Genomic DNA, 14,829 nt, shown 5'->3' with positions numbered 1-14,829 from the left:
CCCCCCCAGTCAATCGGGGCTGCAGCAGGAATCACTGAGAAAGAACAGCTACTGTCTGACAAGGGGCTAAGGATAATTGCAAGGTGAAAACTCACTCAGTGTAAGGTGGGAGGGGGCAAGAGGAGGGGAAATAAGTATATAAGTAGACAGGCATAGAGGGAGAGTGACTAAGAGAGTGGACACACATGATCGCACATGCAATACACACAAACACATGCAGCACATGAGATAAGTGAAAATGGTGTGCAGAACTTGATCCTTTCCCCGGCTGCCTCCTGATTCCGTGTGTGTGTGTGTGTGTGTGTGTGTGTGTGTGTGTGTGTGTGTGTGAAGGCACACTTGGAGAGAGGCAGCGGCTGTTGCAAGGGAAGCAGGAGAGTGAGCCAGCGCCTTTTCCGCTTTGCTCCTTATCTGTAATTATTTTAAAAAGCAGACTGGAGCTGTGCAGGAGAGCTCCAGTTGCATCTCCTGCACAGCTTGGGTCCACTGGCGAAAGTTTCAGCTGGGCTTTCCCCCTTTTGCCTCTGATCCTCAGAAATGGTCCAGTCCCACCTCTCCTGCATGGCTCCAGTTTTTGCAGCTCGCTGAGTTGAGACAAAATAAAAACGTACAAAAGGCAGCGGCTTCTCCTTCGTCCTTCACCCTTTCTCCAAGCAAACCCAGCCAGCCGAAGGGGCTTTTGGAGGGGTTAAGTCAACCTTTCTTTCCCCCCCCCCGCAGTTCCCAATGCGTACTTCTCTTTCTCCCCCCCCCTCCAAATTATCGGGGAGAGGAGAAACACACTGCCATGCCCCTCCTCCTTCTGACGTCAAAGGGGAGGGGGAGGTGGCAGGCAGAGGGGAATCACCCACCCCCACTCCCCCAGCCTCCACATCGAAATCCCATGATGGGATTCTGGGGGCGGGGCTTTGATGTCACGGAGACGTCACTTCCTGGCCAGCCAAAACGGGAGGAATTTTATACTGTTCTTGTATGTGGTCTTGGCTTTTTAACTGCCTTTCTAATATATATTATGGTCATCATCAATAATGGGCAGCCAAAATTTTTACAGCCACACTGTGTGTGTGTCTTATTTTATGGATGTGGCTTAATGGTCATGTGACTGGGTAGGAGTGGCTTGCCGCCCATGTGACCAGGTGGGAGTGGCTTGAACAATCATCATCATTCAAGTGAGTTGTTAAATCCTTGACTTACAGCCTTGTCAGGGGTGGCGCTCTCCTTCCGGGGTCACTGCTCCACCTCAGGCTGGGTAGCTAGGTGAATGGGTGCTGCCAGAAGCATAAGTGTTGCCAGTACTGCTTCCACCCATGCCTTCTGCTTGGGAAGGAGGGAGGGAGGAAAAAAGGAAGGGAGGGAGGAAGGAAGGAAGGAAGGAAGGAGAAATGAAGGGAGGAAGAAAGGAAGGAAGGAAAGAGAAATGGAGGGAGGAAGGAAGGAGAAATGGTATTACTCTGGAAATATAAAACTATTAAATATGAATCTCTCTCCCCTTTTATGGAAAGCAAACAAGTCCCTTGATAGATAAAAATAGAAGTAGAAAGAAACTAGACAATTTTAGAATTTTTTTAAAAACAAATAAAATAATCAGGTAGCATTATATGAATTGGATGAATTATTAACTTAAAATTGGATAAAGGAACTTTCCAGGATCATAATGTTTCATAATTTGGACTTATAGGGAAGTGATAATGACCAAATGATTTCAGCTTTTTTCATTTAGCATCTGTTACCAGCATATGTATACTATATACCAGGGGTGGGCAATTAATTTATAATTATAACATAATTATAATATATAATATAATATATAACTTTTCTAGATAAGAATCAGGTGTTCAATATATAATATATAATATATAATTATATATATAATATATAATATAATATATCATTATAATTTATTATTATAATATAATTAACTCAGTTCTACCCAATAATATACAGTATTGGATAGAACTGAGTTAATTATATTAGTCCGGCCCTCTAAAACAGAGGTCCCCAACCTTTTTTGCACCAGGGACCGGCTTTAAGCTAGACCAATTTTCCACGGCCCGGTGGGGGGGGGCTTTGGTCATATGGGGGTGGGGTTATGGAGGGGTAGAGCTTAGTGACGCAGCCCTCCACACTTCTCCACAGGGCGGGGAGAATCAGGAGGCTCCTTTGGCGGCTGGGGGCTGCCTGGCTTTGTGATTTTGGCTGGGGGGGGGAGTTAGGAAGGTCCTACTTCTCCACCCCCCAGCCAAAAATTCAAAGGCTATCTGCTGGATACGGGCGATGAGTGGGACAGAGCAGCGCGGAAGCCTCTTGCAGCAGCTGCTACAGCCACCGGCTTCCGCGCCGCTCGTCCCACCCATCGCCCGTATCCAGCAGAAGCAGCTGCCTGAGTGCTCTTGGCCGGCGGGATTCAAAGTGCTGGGGTGGGGGGTGTCCCGACAGCCCCCCCACCCCAGTGCTTCGCCTCCCGCTGGGACACCCCCCACCCCAGCACTTTGAATCCCACCGGCCAAGAGCACTCGGGCAGCAGCTTCTGCTGGATACGGGCAATGGGTGGGATGAGCGGCGCGGAAGCCTCTTGCAGCAGCTGCCACAGCCACCGGCTTCGGCGCCGCTCGTCCCGCTCATTGTCCGTGTCTGGCAGAAGCTGCTGCCCGAGTGCTCTTGGCCGGCGGGATTCAAAGTGCTGGGGTGGGGGGTGTCCCAGCGGGAGGTGAAGCACTGGGGTGGGGGGGCTGTCAGGACACCCCCCCACCCCAGCACTTTGAATCCCGCCGGCCAAGAGCACTCGGGCATCAGCTTCTGCCAGACACGGGGAATGAGCGGGATGAGCGGCGCGAAGCCGGTGGCTGTGGCAGCTGCTGCAAGAGGCTTCCGCGCCGCTCTGTCCCACTCATCGCCCGTATCCAGCAGATAGGCTTTGAGTTTTTGGCTGGGGGGGGGGAGAAGTAGGACCTTCCTAAGTCCCCCCCCAGCCAAAAACTCAAAGCCTATCTGCTGGATACGGGCGATGAGTGGGACAGAGCGGCGCAGAAGCCTCTTGCAGCAGCTGCCACAGCCACCGGCTTCGGCACCGCTTGTCCCGCTCATCGCCCGTATCCAGCAGATAGGCTTTGAGTTTTTGGCTGGGGGGGGAGAGAAGTAGGACCTTCCTAACTCCCCCCCAGCCAAAATCACAAAGCCAGGCAGCCCCCAGCCGCCAAAGGAGCCTCCTGATTCTCCCCGCCCTGCCCGACGCCCCACCCTGTCCTGCATAATGTCCTCTGCCGGGAGGGCAGCGGCGCCGCGGACCGGCTGGAAAACCCCAACGGCCCGGTCCCGGTCCGCGGACCGGCGGTTGGGGACCTCTGCTCTAAAACCATCCCAATTTCTCATGCGGCCCCATGGCAAAATTAATTGCCCACCCCTGCTCAGGATGATTGACTTTTCCAATTGGTCAACACACATTGCGTGATGAAAGTATGGAAGCTTTTATTTGGCAATATTGACTGAGTGATATATTACAGTTGACTGATTTATCCTTCATTCAGGTACTGCATATATTAACACTGAAGATTTATCTCTCTCCAAATTTATGACTTTCTTCTTTCTTTTTTAGTAATGGAGAATCAAACCATGGTTGGTCAATTCATCTTGCTGGGTTTGAACATTGACTTGGAGCTTCAGTACATAATCTTTGTAGTTTTTCTGCTATTGTATATGGCCACATTAGTGGGGAATGGAGCTATTGTCATTGTGGTCTTAACTGAACCACAGCTTCATGGTCCCATGTACTATTTCCTTGGAAATCTTTCCTGCCTTGACATCATTCTCTCCACAGTAACTTGTCCAAAAATGCTACAAGGATTTCTAATAAAGTATCAACCTATCTCTTTCAATGGCTGTATGGTCCAGCTCTTCTTCTTCTATTTCATGGGTGCTACTGAAGGCATACTTCTTGCAATCATGGCCTATGACCGCTATGTTGCAATATGCAATCCCTTGCGCTATACTCTCATCATGAAAAAAGAGATATGTGTTCTAATGGTAGCAATTGCTTGGTCTTCCAGTTTTTTTCAAGCCTTGATACATGCAGTTATGGCTGCTCGTCTACCCTTTTGTGGATCAAATCAGATCGAACACTTTGTCTGTGACATCAAGCCTTTGCTAAAATTGTCCTGTGGCAATACACACCTTAACCTCATAATGCTCACTGTTGGAACTACCTGTTTTGTTATGGGTCCTTTTACCTTTATACTTCTTTCCTACATCTATATTATTATTTTCCTTCTTTTAAAAGTTAAATCCAGGAGTGGTTGGCAAAAGGCCTTCTCCACTTGTGGGTCCCATATGACTGTGGTGGCTTTACTGTATGTTCCTGTGTTATTTAATTCCATTCTTCCTACAATGGGTACCTCATCACAACATGATGTAATAACAACAGTCCTTTATAGTGCATTTACCCCAGTTTTGAACCCATTTATCTATACATTGAGAAACCAGAAGGTTAAAATGATACTGAAAAAACTATTGAAAAAATTAGACTTTGGTAAAAGGATATTCTGGAAAAAATAAATCATTTTTATAATGGGAACAGTAAACTTTTCTTGATGTGTTTGCACTATTTCTTCTATTCTTATTTATAGGATAAATATGTCATATTTATAGGATAAATATAAATAGGATAAACTCTGATCCAGAGTTAAGGCATAAGTTAGAAACAGGACGCATGAAAACCAGCTGGATGACATTGGACCAATCAATCTCTCTGAGCCCAAACCATCTCGTGGGATTATTCAGGCAAAAGAAGGAATATTGTGTTTGTTTGTTTTCTCAGCTATTTATAAAAATAATAAAAGTGAGAAATAAATAAATAAATAAATATGTATGCCACCCCGAGTCTACAGAGAGGGGCGGCATACAAATAAGTAAGTAAGTAAGTAAGTAAGTAAGTAAGTAAGTAAGTAAGTAAGTAAGTAAGTAAGTAAGTAAGTAAACAAACAAACAAACAAACAAACAAACAAACAAATAACCAAATAGCAAGGTTTGAAGGGACTTTAGAAGCCTTCTAGTCCAACTCTTTTACTCTAACCCTTGTGCAAGAAATCCTCTTTTATTTCAAACAAATTATTGTCCAATCAGTTCTTTAAAATCTCCAATGTGGCAAAACCCACAGGTTTTATAGGCAACTTATTCCACTGATCGATTGTTCTAACTATCAGGAAATGTCTCCTTAGTTCTAAGTTGAACCTCTCTTTTATTAATTTCCACTCATTGTTTCTGGTCCTGCCTTCAAGTGTTTTGAAAGTAATTCAAATATATAGCCACTCATTTATTATAAGGCAACTTAAAATAAAATCAATAAAATACAAAATAACAACAACAAGATTATTGTTATTGTTGTTGTTGTTGTTATTGTTACAATATAGTAAAAGTCCTGTGTCACAAGATTTTATGACTATCTGCCCAGAGTACTTTTACAAGTAAAACAAACAGAATACGTCAAACAAAGTGAAGTACCGTTTATACTCGAGTATAAGTCGACCCGATCATAAGCCAAGGCACCTATCTTTGGCACAAAAACTGGGAAAATTTATTGACTCGAGTATAAGTCGAGGGTGGAAAATGCAGTGGCTACTGGTAACACCCACGAAGAGATATTGACAGGGTGTACCTGCCAAGAAGAATACGGGACAGAGGGCTATTGCAAATCCATCAAACTGTGAAGAAAAACAAAGTTTGAATGACTATGTGAAGCAAAGTACAGAAAAATGCTACAGGATGTGAAAATGCAGAATATTATAAAAACAACAGAAACAAAGGCAGAATATGTGGGAAAACAGCTGGATGACTGATTAAATGGATGGACAACCAAAGTTTTACATGGCCAACCCTTGAAAAACATTGAAGGAAAATGTGATGACAACTTGACATGGAAATGGTTCAAGGCAGTGTTTTTCAACCAGGGTTCCGCAAGGGCCAGTCAGGGGTTCCACCACTTAATAAGAAGGCAAGGCAAGGCAGGTCCCCTCTTCAATCCCGCCTGCTTCTGCAGGGGGGCAGTGTCTTTCTCTGTCTCATGTCCGGCAGATCAATCATGTTCAGGAGCAGAAGCTGCTGAGCAGGAAGAGGAGTGGCAGCGGTGCCAGTGTTGGCACTGACAGCAACAGCAGTGTTCCTCTAGCCCCTCGCTGCAGCAGCGGAGCCAAAGCAGGAGGAGGAGGAAGAGGAGGAGGTGGTAGCGGTTGCCTCTCCAGCACCTCCGACACAGAGCTTCCCAGTCCAGGGCTGAGGCATGCCAGGAGGCTCAAGTTTCTTTCCCACTCATCCTTAAACCTCCTTCCCACACCTGTGTACACGCTGCCATGCTCAGCCAAGTGGCCAACTCATTATCCCCAGTGCATAGGGCACTGTAAGAGAGCTTGTCCTACTACTCCCTTCACGCTCGGAGCCTGAGAGGGCAGGAGGAGCGGAAGGCAGAGTGGAAGGCGGAGTGGAAGGTGTGTGGAGAGAGTTCCTTCGAGCAATTGGGTCCACAAGAGCTTAGCTCAGCCTTCCATCTGATCACCAATGGAACAGTAGAGAAAGTGAACGTGATAGTGGAACAATCCCACCGGTGCTGTGTGAACTACCATCAGAATGACTGCCTTTTGCTGCCTTTTGCAGAAGTAGCATATAACAATGCTGCCCATAGCAGTATGGAACTAACACTTTTCCAGATCACCAGTGGCCAGGAATTCATTCCCATGCCTGAATTACAGAGAGACAGAGAGACAGAGAGACAGAGAGACAGAGAGACAAAGACAGAGAGACAGAGAGACAGAGACAGAGACAGACAGACAGACAGACAGACAGACAGACAGACAGAGAGGGGGGAAAGGGAAAGAGAAAGAGAGATAATAAATTGTACTATTCCTTACAGACAAAATATTTTCCATTAAAAATATGGAAACTAGTGCAAGATAATTTTTACATTCTTAAATTCAGTAGGTATATCCCCATAGGTAATTATGTGCCATGAATTGTTTGTTTCATTTCCCAGTGGCAACCAAGAAAAAATGTAGACATGTTGTAAAGAAACAAATCATTACCAATGATTTAAAAGTCTCTTTCTTGCACAAGATGAACTTCACAATTTTCATCTTCTCCTCAACTATACTTATCTTTAATTTTTCATAGTGGTGTGGATAGAGGTACTCTTAAGGTACGAACTGTCCAAATATCTAATAGAAATTGATATTACTTTGGGCATTTTATTGAGAGGAATTTTTTTATTGGATTCACTCTTTCTTTTCACCCAAGAAACATACAGATATCTTTTATAGCTCAGTAACTGATAATTTCACCGTAGCACGTAAAAAGAAGAAATTGAATTATCATTATGATAGCAGACCCCCTATTAATCTTACCAAATATTTATGGTTTATTTGTTGATGGGTCCAAACTAGATTTTCAAACAAAAATCAATGGAAACAAAAATCTTCCTGAAACGTTTTATATAGTTTCAACTTGCTTTTGAAGAAGAGAGACAACTTTGCTTTAGAAAAGAAAAATGTTTAATATTGTCCAGGTTATCTCTTCACTTTAAATTATAGATATTACCATCTACTGTATTTCTGTAGTTACCAAGTGAAAGTGGTTTACTGAGAAATCTGGGGTGTTCCCTAAAACATGTTCAGTTACCATTTATTTTTGGATATATTCCAACATTTACCTTAGGTTAAATTCGGTATAAGTATTTATATGTTTTGTATTGCAACCTATTGTAATATTTCACAGCTTTAATAAAAGAAGGGAGTCTTGTTTTTATTAGTTATTTAAAGTTAGTTCAATGTCAACTTCAGATGCTAGTTTGTTTCTCCTTGCAGTTTCTTTCCTAATATAGCAATTAATTTGTCTGAATGAAGTACAAATAATTTTGCATAATTTCTAGCAGTTGTAAACAGGAAAACTGAGCATGTCCCTTTCATGCAAACTGAAGATATCTAAGAGACAATTACTGATTTCATCACAACAGTTTGAGGCAAACTTCAAATGAAATAAAATGAAAAAAAGTTGAAAAAGATAAAATAAATTGGAATTAAATTAGTTACTTGTTTTAAACTCAAGGCAGTGATTTCAGGAAAACCTACTTTTTCGCTGAGAGGTAAGAAATAATTTTATGTTGATGAACTATATGAAATACTGGAAAAATCAATATAATTACTATGAATACCTTTAATTTAGAAATTATAGTTATAGTTTATTAGATTTGTATGCTGCCCCTCTACGAAGACTCGGGGCGGCTAAAAATTAAAAACCTAAAAATTAGGGGGGTTTTCCTTGACTTGTTTTTATTATTGTTGTTAATTGTAATTTTTATACTGCTGTAAGCCATCCTGAGTCCTTTGGGATTGGGCGGCATAGAAGTCAAAATAAATAAATAGATAGATAGGTAGGTAGGTAGGTAGGTAGACAGACAGACAGACAGACAGACAGACAAACATACAACTGCCATTGGAGATTTCAAAATATATTTGCATAAAAAATTGCCTGCATTTATTCAAACTCTAATGGTCCATTCCTTAATTTCTACCACAGAGAGAACTATGTTTTATCTAAGGTAAATAGTTATTGAACCTATCCCTTAGTTATTATTTCTATCTTGTTAAGCAACTTCTATCATGGTTTTCTTCGTAGTTCTAATGACATATGCTTTTCTTATTTACAAAATTATTTTCAAATCTTGAATAGTTATTTCTCATCATATTTCCATCTTTTTTTTTTTTAGTGATGAAGAACCAAACAGAAGTGAAAGAATTCATCTTCTTAGGCCTGAGCAATGATTTGGAGCTTCAGTATATATTCTTTACTATTTTCCTCCTAATCTATATGGCCACATTAGCGGGGAATGGAGCTATTGTGATCACAGTTTTCGCTGAATCTCGTCTTCACAGCCCCATGTATTTTTTTCTTGGAAATCTTTCCTGCCTTGATATATTTCACTCCACAATAACAATTCCAAAGATGTTATCTGGGTTTCTAACTGACCCACAAACAATTTCCTTCAATGGCTGCATGGTTCAACTATTCTTTTTATATTTCTTGGGTAGTAGTGAAGGCATTCTCCTTGGAATCATGGCCTATGACCGCTATGTTGCAATATGCAACCCACTACATTATACGGTTACCATGAGAAAAGAGTGTTGTGTTTTAATGGCAGCTGCCACTTTATTGATTGGTTTTTTCCATGCCTTGATGCATGTAGTGGCAATGGCCCATCTTTCCTTCTGTGGGCCAAATCTAATTGAACACTTTGTCTGTGACATCAAGCCATTGTTGAAATTGGTTTGTGGAAGCACACACCTCAATCTCATGCTCCTTAGTATTGTAACCAGCTGTGTTGTTATGGGCCCCTTCATCTTTATACTCCTCTCCTATCTCTACATTATCACTTTCCTTCTCTGTAAAGTACATTCCCAACATAGGTTGCAAAAAGCCTTCTTTACCTGTGGATCCCACCTAACTGTGGTGGCTTTACTTTACATTCCTGTATTATTCAACTATATGCTTCCCACTGTGGGTATCTCCTCTGAACGAGATATGATAGTAACCCTCCTTTATAGCACAATTACTCCAGTTTTGAATCCACTTATATATACCCTGAGAAACCAAGAAGTTAAAACGGTGATGAAAAAGTTTTTTGGTAAGTCTTATACATTTTGGGTGAAGAAAATGCCCCACTTTCATTGAGATTTCATGAATGAAGGTGGACTTGGTCATCCATTCTGATTTCTCAGACCAATTAAAGGTCAACAATAACTAGCACCTTTCCTCCAAAATTTCTTTGTTATGTAGATATTTCTTATCATTTCAAGAAAGTTAGATTAGATTGGGATTCCAAACCCCTAAAAAGCAGCTTAGCCTATGAAGGACATCATATTTGTGATTGTGGGTTTGTGCTTTTTTGGGGTGGGTACTTAGTGATAATTAAAACTAATTGCTGGGGAATTGCTGAGTTTTTTACATCTTTCTGTTCTTCCATTTCAAAAAATTCATTCATATCTTGAAGCTCTTTTTTAATGCAATCATTCAAGAATTATTTAAAATATAGGCAAATATTTTAGGTACCTTTTCTAAGTTTACATTTTTATATGTCTAAAAATTCTTTTATACATCAAAATATGTCTCTTTCTTACAATGCAGAAATAAAATGTCAGTACATATTTCGCTACATGGACACAATTCCTTGGTATTTAATGTAAGACATTACCTAATATATTTATTTGAGGTGGATATACTGAAGAAATTAATGATAAATGACATAATCTATTTAATATTTAGTGCCATTTTAATGACAAGTATTTAAATATGTACTTTTTTGTTCTGGATATTAATTGCTGTTTGTTTCTACTGAAAACCATTGACTTTGAATATTAATGTACTGCAAGAAACAATATACTGCAAGAAACAAAAACTAAACAAAAACAAATCCACAAAAAACAAATATACTATTTTATATTCTCCGATTTCAAACCAGAATAGTTCATTCATATTTTAAAGTAAACTCCTTCTTACTTTAACTATGTTTATATCATAAATAATAAATTCCCACCTTTGCAAGGGTTTAAATAAGGTTTATAATCGGTAAATATTCAGATGGTTTGAAAGGTTCATTAATTTTAGGTGCATTTCTACATGTGTATATTGAAGTCAGTGAGATCTGAAAAGTAGATTCAAGATTCAGTGGTATCCCATATCAGAAACACCTCAGTGTGTACTCAGATGAAGACTAGGAGACAACTAGTATGACAATTTATACTAAATTTTATTCATTGCACATCAAAACAACTAGACACAAGAACATCTTACAACTATGATGCCTTCAGATTTTCCTGAACACCATCACTCTGCTAAACAAATAATTCCCTCAACACTGTCAAAAGTTTGCACTACTAAAATCCCAAATTTTAGAAAAGCTGATTTCAACAAACTCAGAGAAAACCTGAGGAAGATCCCTTGAATGAACATCCTAAAGGGTAAAAGTACTCAAGAAGCTTAGGAGACTCTGAAAAACATGATCATAAAAGCCCATAGCAGCAAAATTCCAATGAAAAAGAAAAACATGAAATCCAAGAGAAAACCAGCATGGCCACCCAAAGGCCTCCCTGAAAAATTGAATTTAAAAAAAAGACAAATACAAAAATTGGAAATAACTAAATAATTAAAGCAGAGTACCAACTGACAGCCAAAGTCTGCAAAGACAAAATCAGGACAGCAAAAGACCAGAATGAACAAAGACTTGCAACAAATATCAAAGACAATAAATAAGTTTCTTACAACACATAAACAACAAGAAAAAAAATCAAGGAAACAGTTGATCCACTGAAAAGAGAAGACGGCAAAGAAGTAACAGATAACAGATACAATAAGAGACCACATGTCCAAGTTTAATGAATACAAATCTTCAGGACCAGATGGACTACACCTCAGAGTCCTAAAGGAATTAGCAGATGTCATTTTGGAACCACTGCACCACACTACACCAGTATTAGCCAACAGCCAACATGGGTTGTTAAGAACAAATCATGCCAAACCAATCTCATTTCATTCTTCAATATTGTGACCAAATTAATAGAGAAACACAGTAAACATAGTATACTTTATTTATTTATTTATTTTGTCAATATATAATATAGGTTTCAGAGAATATAATCATAGTAAAATATTTCAATAGAAGAATAGAAAATAAGAAATTAGGAATAATATGGAAGAAATAATCATTGGGAATAATAGAGATCATATACATGAAGCTAGCAGAAACATAAGAAAGATATTAAGTCAGGGGACGGAAGGCACATTGGTGCACTTTGTTTGTTTGTTTCTTTGTTTGTGTGTTTGTTTGTTTGTTTGTTTATTCCAATACACACAATGAAGGTTATAGAGGTTATACTCGAGTAAAATATATCAGAGAAAGAATAGAAGTGAAAATTTAGGAATAGAATATATTGATTAGAGAATAGAAGGATATTATGAGAGTAGTATAAGAAGATTAGAATAGAAGAATAGCAGATATGATATAGGAGATATAGGAGAGACAATAGGACATGGGACGGGAGGCATGCTAGTGAACTTATGCACGCCCCTTACTGACCTCTTAGGAATCTGGAGAGGTGAACTATGGATAATCTGAGGGTAAAATGTTGTGGGTTAGGGAAAGATACTACGGAGTCCAGTAATGAGTTCCATGCTTCAACAACTCGATTACTAAAGTCGTATTTTTTACAGTCCAATTTGGAGCAGTTAATATTAAGCTTGTATCTGTTGTGTGCTCTTGTGTTGTTGTGGTTGAAGCTGAAATAGTCATTGACAGGCAGGATGTTGCAGCATATGATCTTGTGGGCAATACTTAGATCATGTTTAAGGCATCATAATTGTAAGATTTCTAGACCCAGGATAGTGAGTCTAGTTTCGTAGGGTATTCTGTTTCGGATGGAGGAGTGAAGGGCTCTTCTGGTGAAGTATCTTTGGACATTTTCGAGGGTGTTAATGTCCGAGATGTGGTATGGGTTCCAAACAGATGAGATGTATTCTAGGATGGGTTTGGCGAAAGTTTTGCAAGCTCTGGTAAGTAGTGTGAGATTGCCAGAGCAGAAGCTACATAGGATTAGATTAACAACTCTTGAAGATTTCTTGGCAATGTTGTTACAGTGGGCTTTGGTGCTTAGGTCTTTTGTTATTAGTACTCTGAGGTCCTTAACCGAGTGGGGGTTATCTGTGATAATTTGTTTGTTCAGTTTGTATTTGAAGTTCTGATTCTTTTTGCCAATGTGTAGGAGAGAGCATTTGCTGGTTGAGATTTGGAGTTGCCATTTGTTAGACCAGTCAGAAACAGAGTCTAGAACTTTTTGGAGAGTAGTTGTGTTATCAGTGGTGTTGAAAAGTTTAACATCATCTGCAAAGAGAACACAGTTGCTTGTGATGAGATCGCAAAGGTCGTTGATGGGGACACCACTTTTAACAGGGAGAGGGATAGATATGGTGTTTCCTATTTTAACCACTTGTTGTCTTTTTGATAGGAATGCTGTAATCCAGCAAAGGAGGGATCCTGAGATGCCATAGGTTTTGAGTTTTAGTAGTAGTTTGTCATGGACCACTGAATCAAAGACTTTGCAGAATTCAGTATAGATTGCATCTATAGATTTTCTTTGATCAAGATGAGTTGTTGTTGCAGTGGAGGAGCTGTAGGTTGCAGGATAGTTTTTTACTGAATCCAAATTGTTTGTTAGAGACAGATTATTAGTTTCAAGGTGGAGGGTAATTGATTGGTTTATAATTGATTCCATGACTTTGCATGGGATGCAACATAATGATATTGATCTGTAGTTAACTAGAAGAGAGGGGTCTCCTTTTTTGAAGATGGGGATGACCATTGCTTTTGACCATAGCTTAGGAAGTGTGCTGGTGCTGAAGGATTTTTCAAAAATTATGCTTTTAGGAAGTATGCACATAAACATCTGGTCCGACTGATAAAGAAAGTTTAAGGTCACGTAATACTTTTTCAACTCTATTGGGTTAGGTCTATTTGGGTTATGTCATTTAGAGAGTTTGAGATGCGAGAGATGAAATTAGGGATGAGCTGTTGCTGTTAACAAAGACAGTGCCAAAGAATGAGTTGAGGAGATTAGCTTTAGATGAATCATCATGGTATTCTTTGTCGTTGGGTCATTTGAGAGGTGGAACAGGTCTAGAGTCTTTGAGTTTGTTGTTGACAGAAGGCTCGATTGGATTCGGTGCATAGGAGGTTTTCCTCTTATATGCTGTGGTAGTGGAGACATTCTGCTTTTATTTCATTGCATATACTTTTATAACGGTTTTTGAAGTTTGCTACTTGTCCTTTTTTATTTTTATGCCAGAGGGATTTTTTCTTTGTTTGTAATTTTCTTATTGAGATGGGGAGGCTATTTTTCTTGATTGGGGTGGATGTTAATGCTATGCACTTATGCAAAGCATATGACAAAGTTGACTACAACCTACTTCCCCACAAGCTAAAAAAAGGTGGGATAGACCAACTACACAACCAGATGGATTAACAACTGGCTAACCAATTGTACCCAGTGAGTAGTCCTCATTGGGTCCAAGTCCACATGGAGAGAAGTAAGCAGTTGGGTACCAAAAGGTTCCGTTCTAGACCCAGTACTCTTTAATATCTTCATTAATGATCTAGATGAGGGAATAGAATGGGAATTAATCAAATCTGTAGATGACACCAAGCTGATGGGAATAGCCAGGATCCAGATGGATCTTGACAGACTTGTACACTGGGCCCAAACAAATAAAATGAAATTTGATGCAGAGAAAAGTAATATCCTACACCTAGGGAAGAGGAACCAAAGTCATATATATAAACTGGGTGAAACCACACTCAAAAGTAATGACTGCAAGAGGGATCTTGGAGTCTTGATGGACAAGCAACTAAATATGAGCAAGCAATGTGCAGTGGCAGCCAAAAAGGCCAGTACAATCCTGAGTTTCATTAACAGAGGAATACAATCTAGGACTGGAGACGTACTAATACCATAAAGCCTTAATTTAGGCCACATCTTGAGTACTGCATCCAGTTTTGGTTACCACACTACAAAAAAGACATCGAAATTCTAGAGAAAGTGTAGAAGAGAGCAACCAAGAGGACTAGCAACTGAAACATACGAAGGGAGGTTGCAGGAACTGGGCATGGCTAATCAAGCAAAGAGAAGGAACAGGGGAGACATGATAGCAATCTTCCAATACCTGAGGGGCTGCCACAGAGAGGAGAGGGACAGGTTGCTTTTCAAAGCACCAGAAGGCCAGATTAGGAATAATGGATGGAAGCTGACC

At 40.1% G+C, this 14,829-nt stretch overlaps 2 protein-coding genes across 2 annotated transcripts; both read left to right on the top strand.

Annotated features, from left to right (window-relative positions):
- Nucleotides 1-3,594: 3,594 nt before the first annotated feature.
- Nucleotides 3,595-4,548, top strand: LOC139153940 (olfactory receptor 12D1-like). The gene has a single exon (XM_070728364.1). It carries the CDS (start codon nt 3,595-3,597, stop codon nt 4,546-4,548), a length of 954 nt encoding a protein of 317 aa, XP_070584465.1.
- A 4,197-nt stretch (nt 4,549-8,745) lies between these two features.
- LOC139153939 (olfactory receptor 12D1-like) lies at nt 8,746-14,535 on the top strand. Its single transcript, XM_070728363.1, has 2 exons — nt 8,746-9,658; nt 14,180-14,535. Exons 1-2 carry the CDS (start codon nt 8,746-8,748, stop codon nt 14,533-14,535), a joined length of 1,269 nt encoding a protein of 422 aa, XP_070584464.1.
- Nucleotides 14,536-14,829: the final 294 nt, after the last annotated feature.

The sequence above is a fragment of the Erythrolamprus reginae genome, chromosome Z (genome assembly GCF_031021105.1).
Source record: "Erythrolamprus reginae isolate rEryReg1 chromosome Z, rEryReg1.hap1, whole genome shotgun sequence".
NCBI classification, from domain to species: Eukaryota; Metazoa; Chordata; class Lepidosauria; order Squamata; family Dipsadidae; genus Erythrolamprus; species Erythrolamprus reginae.
Note: the sequence above shows the minus strand (reverse complement) of the source record. Positions and strands in the feature narration are given on the sequence as shown.

Excerpts from the sequence above, each read along its gene's own strand:
- LOC139153940 (XM_070728364.1), top strand. The coding sequence starts at position 3,595 with ATGGAGAATCAAACCATGGTTGGTCAATTCATCTTGCTGGGTTTGAAC.
- LOC139153939 (XM_070728363.1), top strand. The coding sequence starts at position 8,746 with ATGAAGAACCAAACAGAAGTGAAAGAATTCATCTTCTTAGGCCTGAGC. Across the intron at positions 9,659-14,179 it reads GGTGATGAAAAAGTTTTTTG|ATGAGGGAATAGAATGGGAA; the intron begins GTAAGTCTTATA and ends TTAATGATCTAG.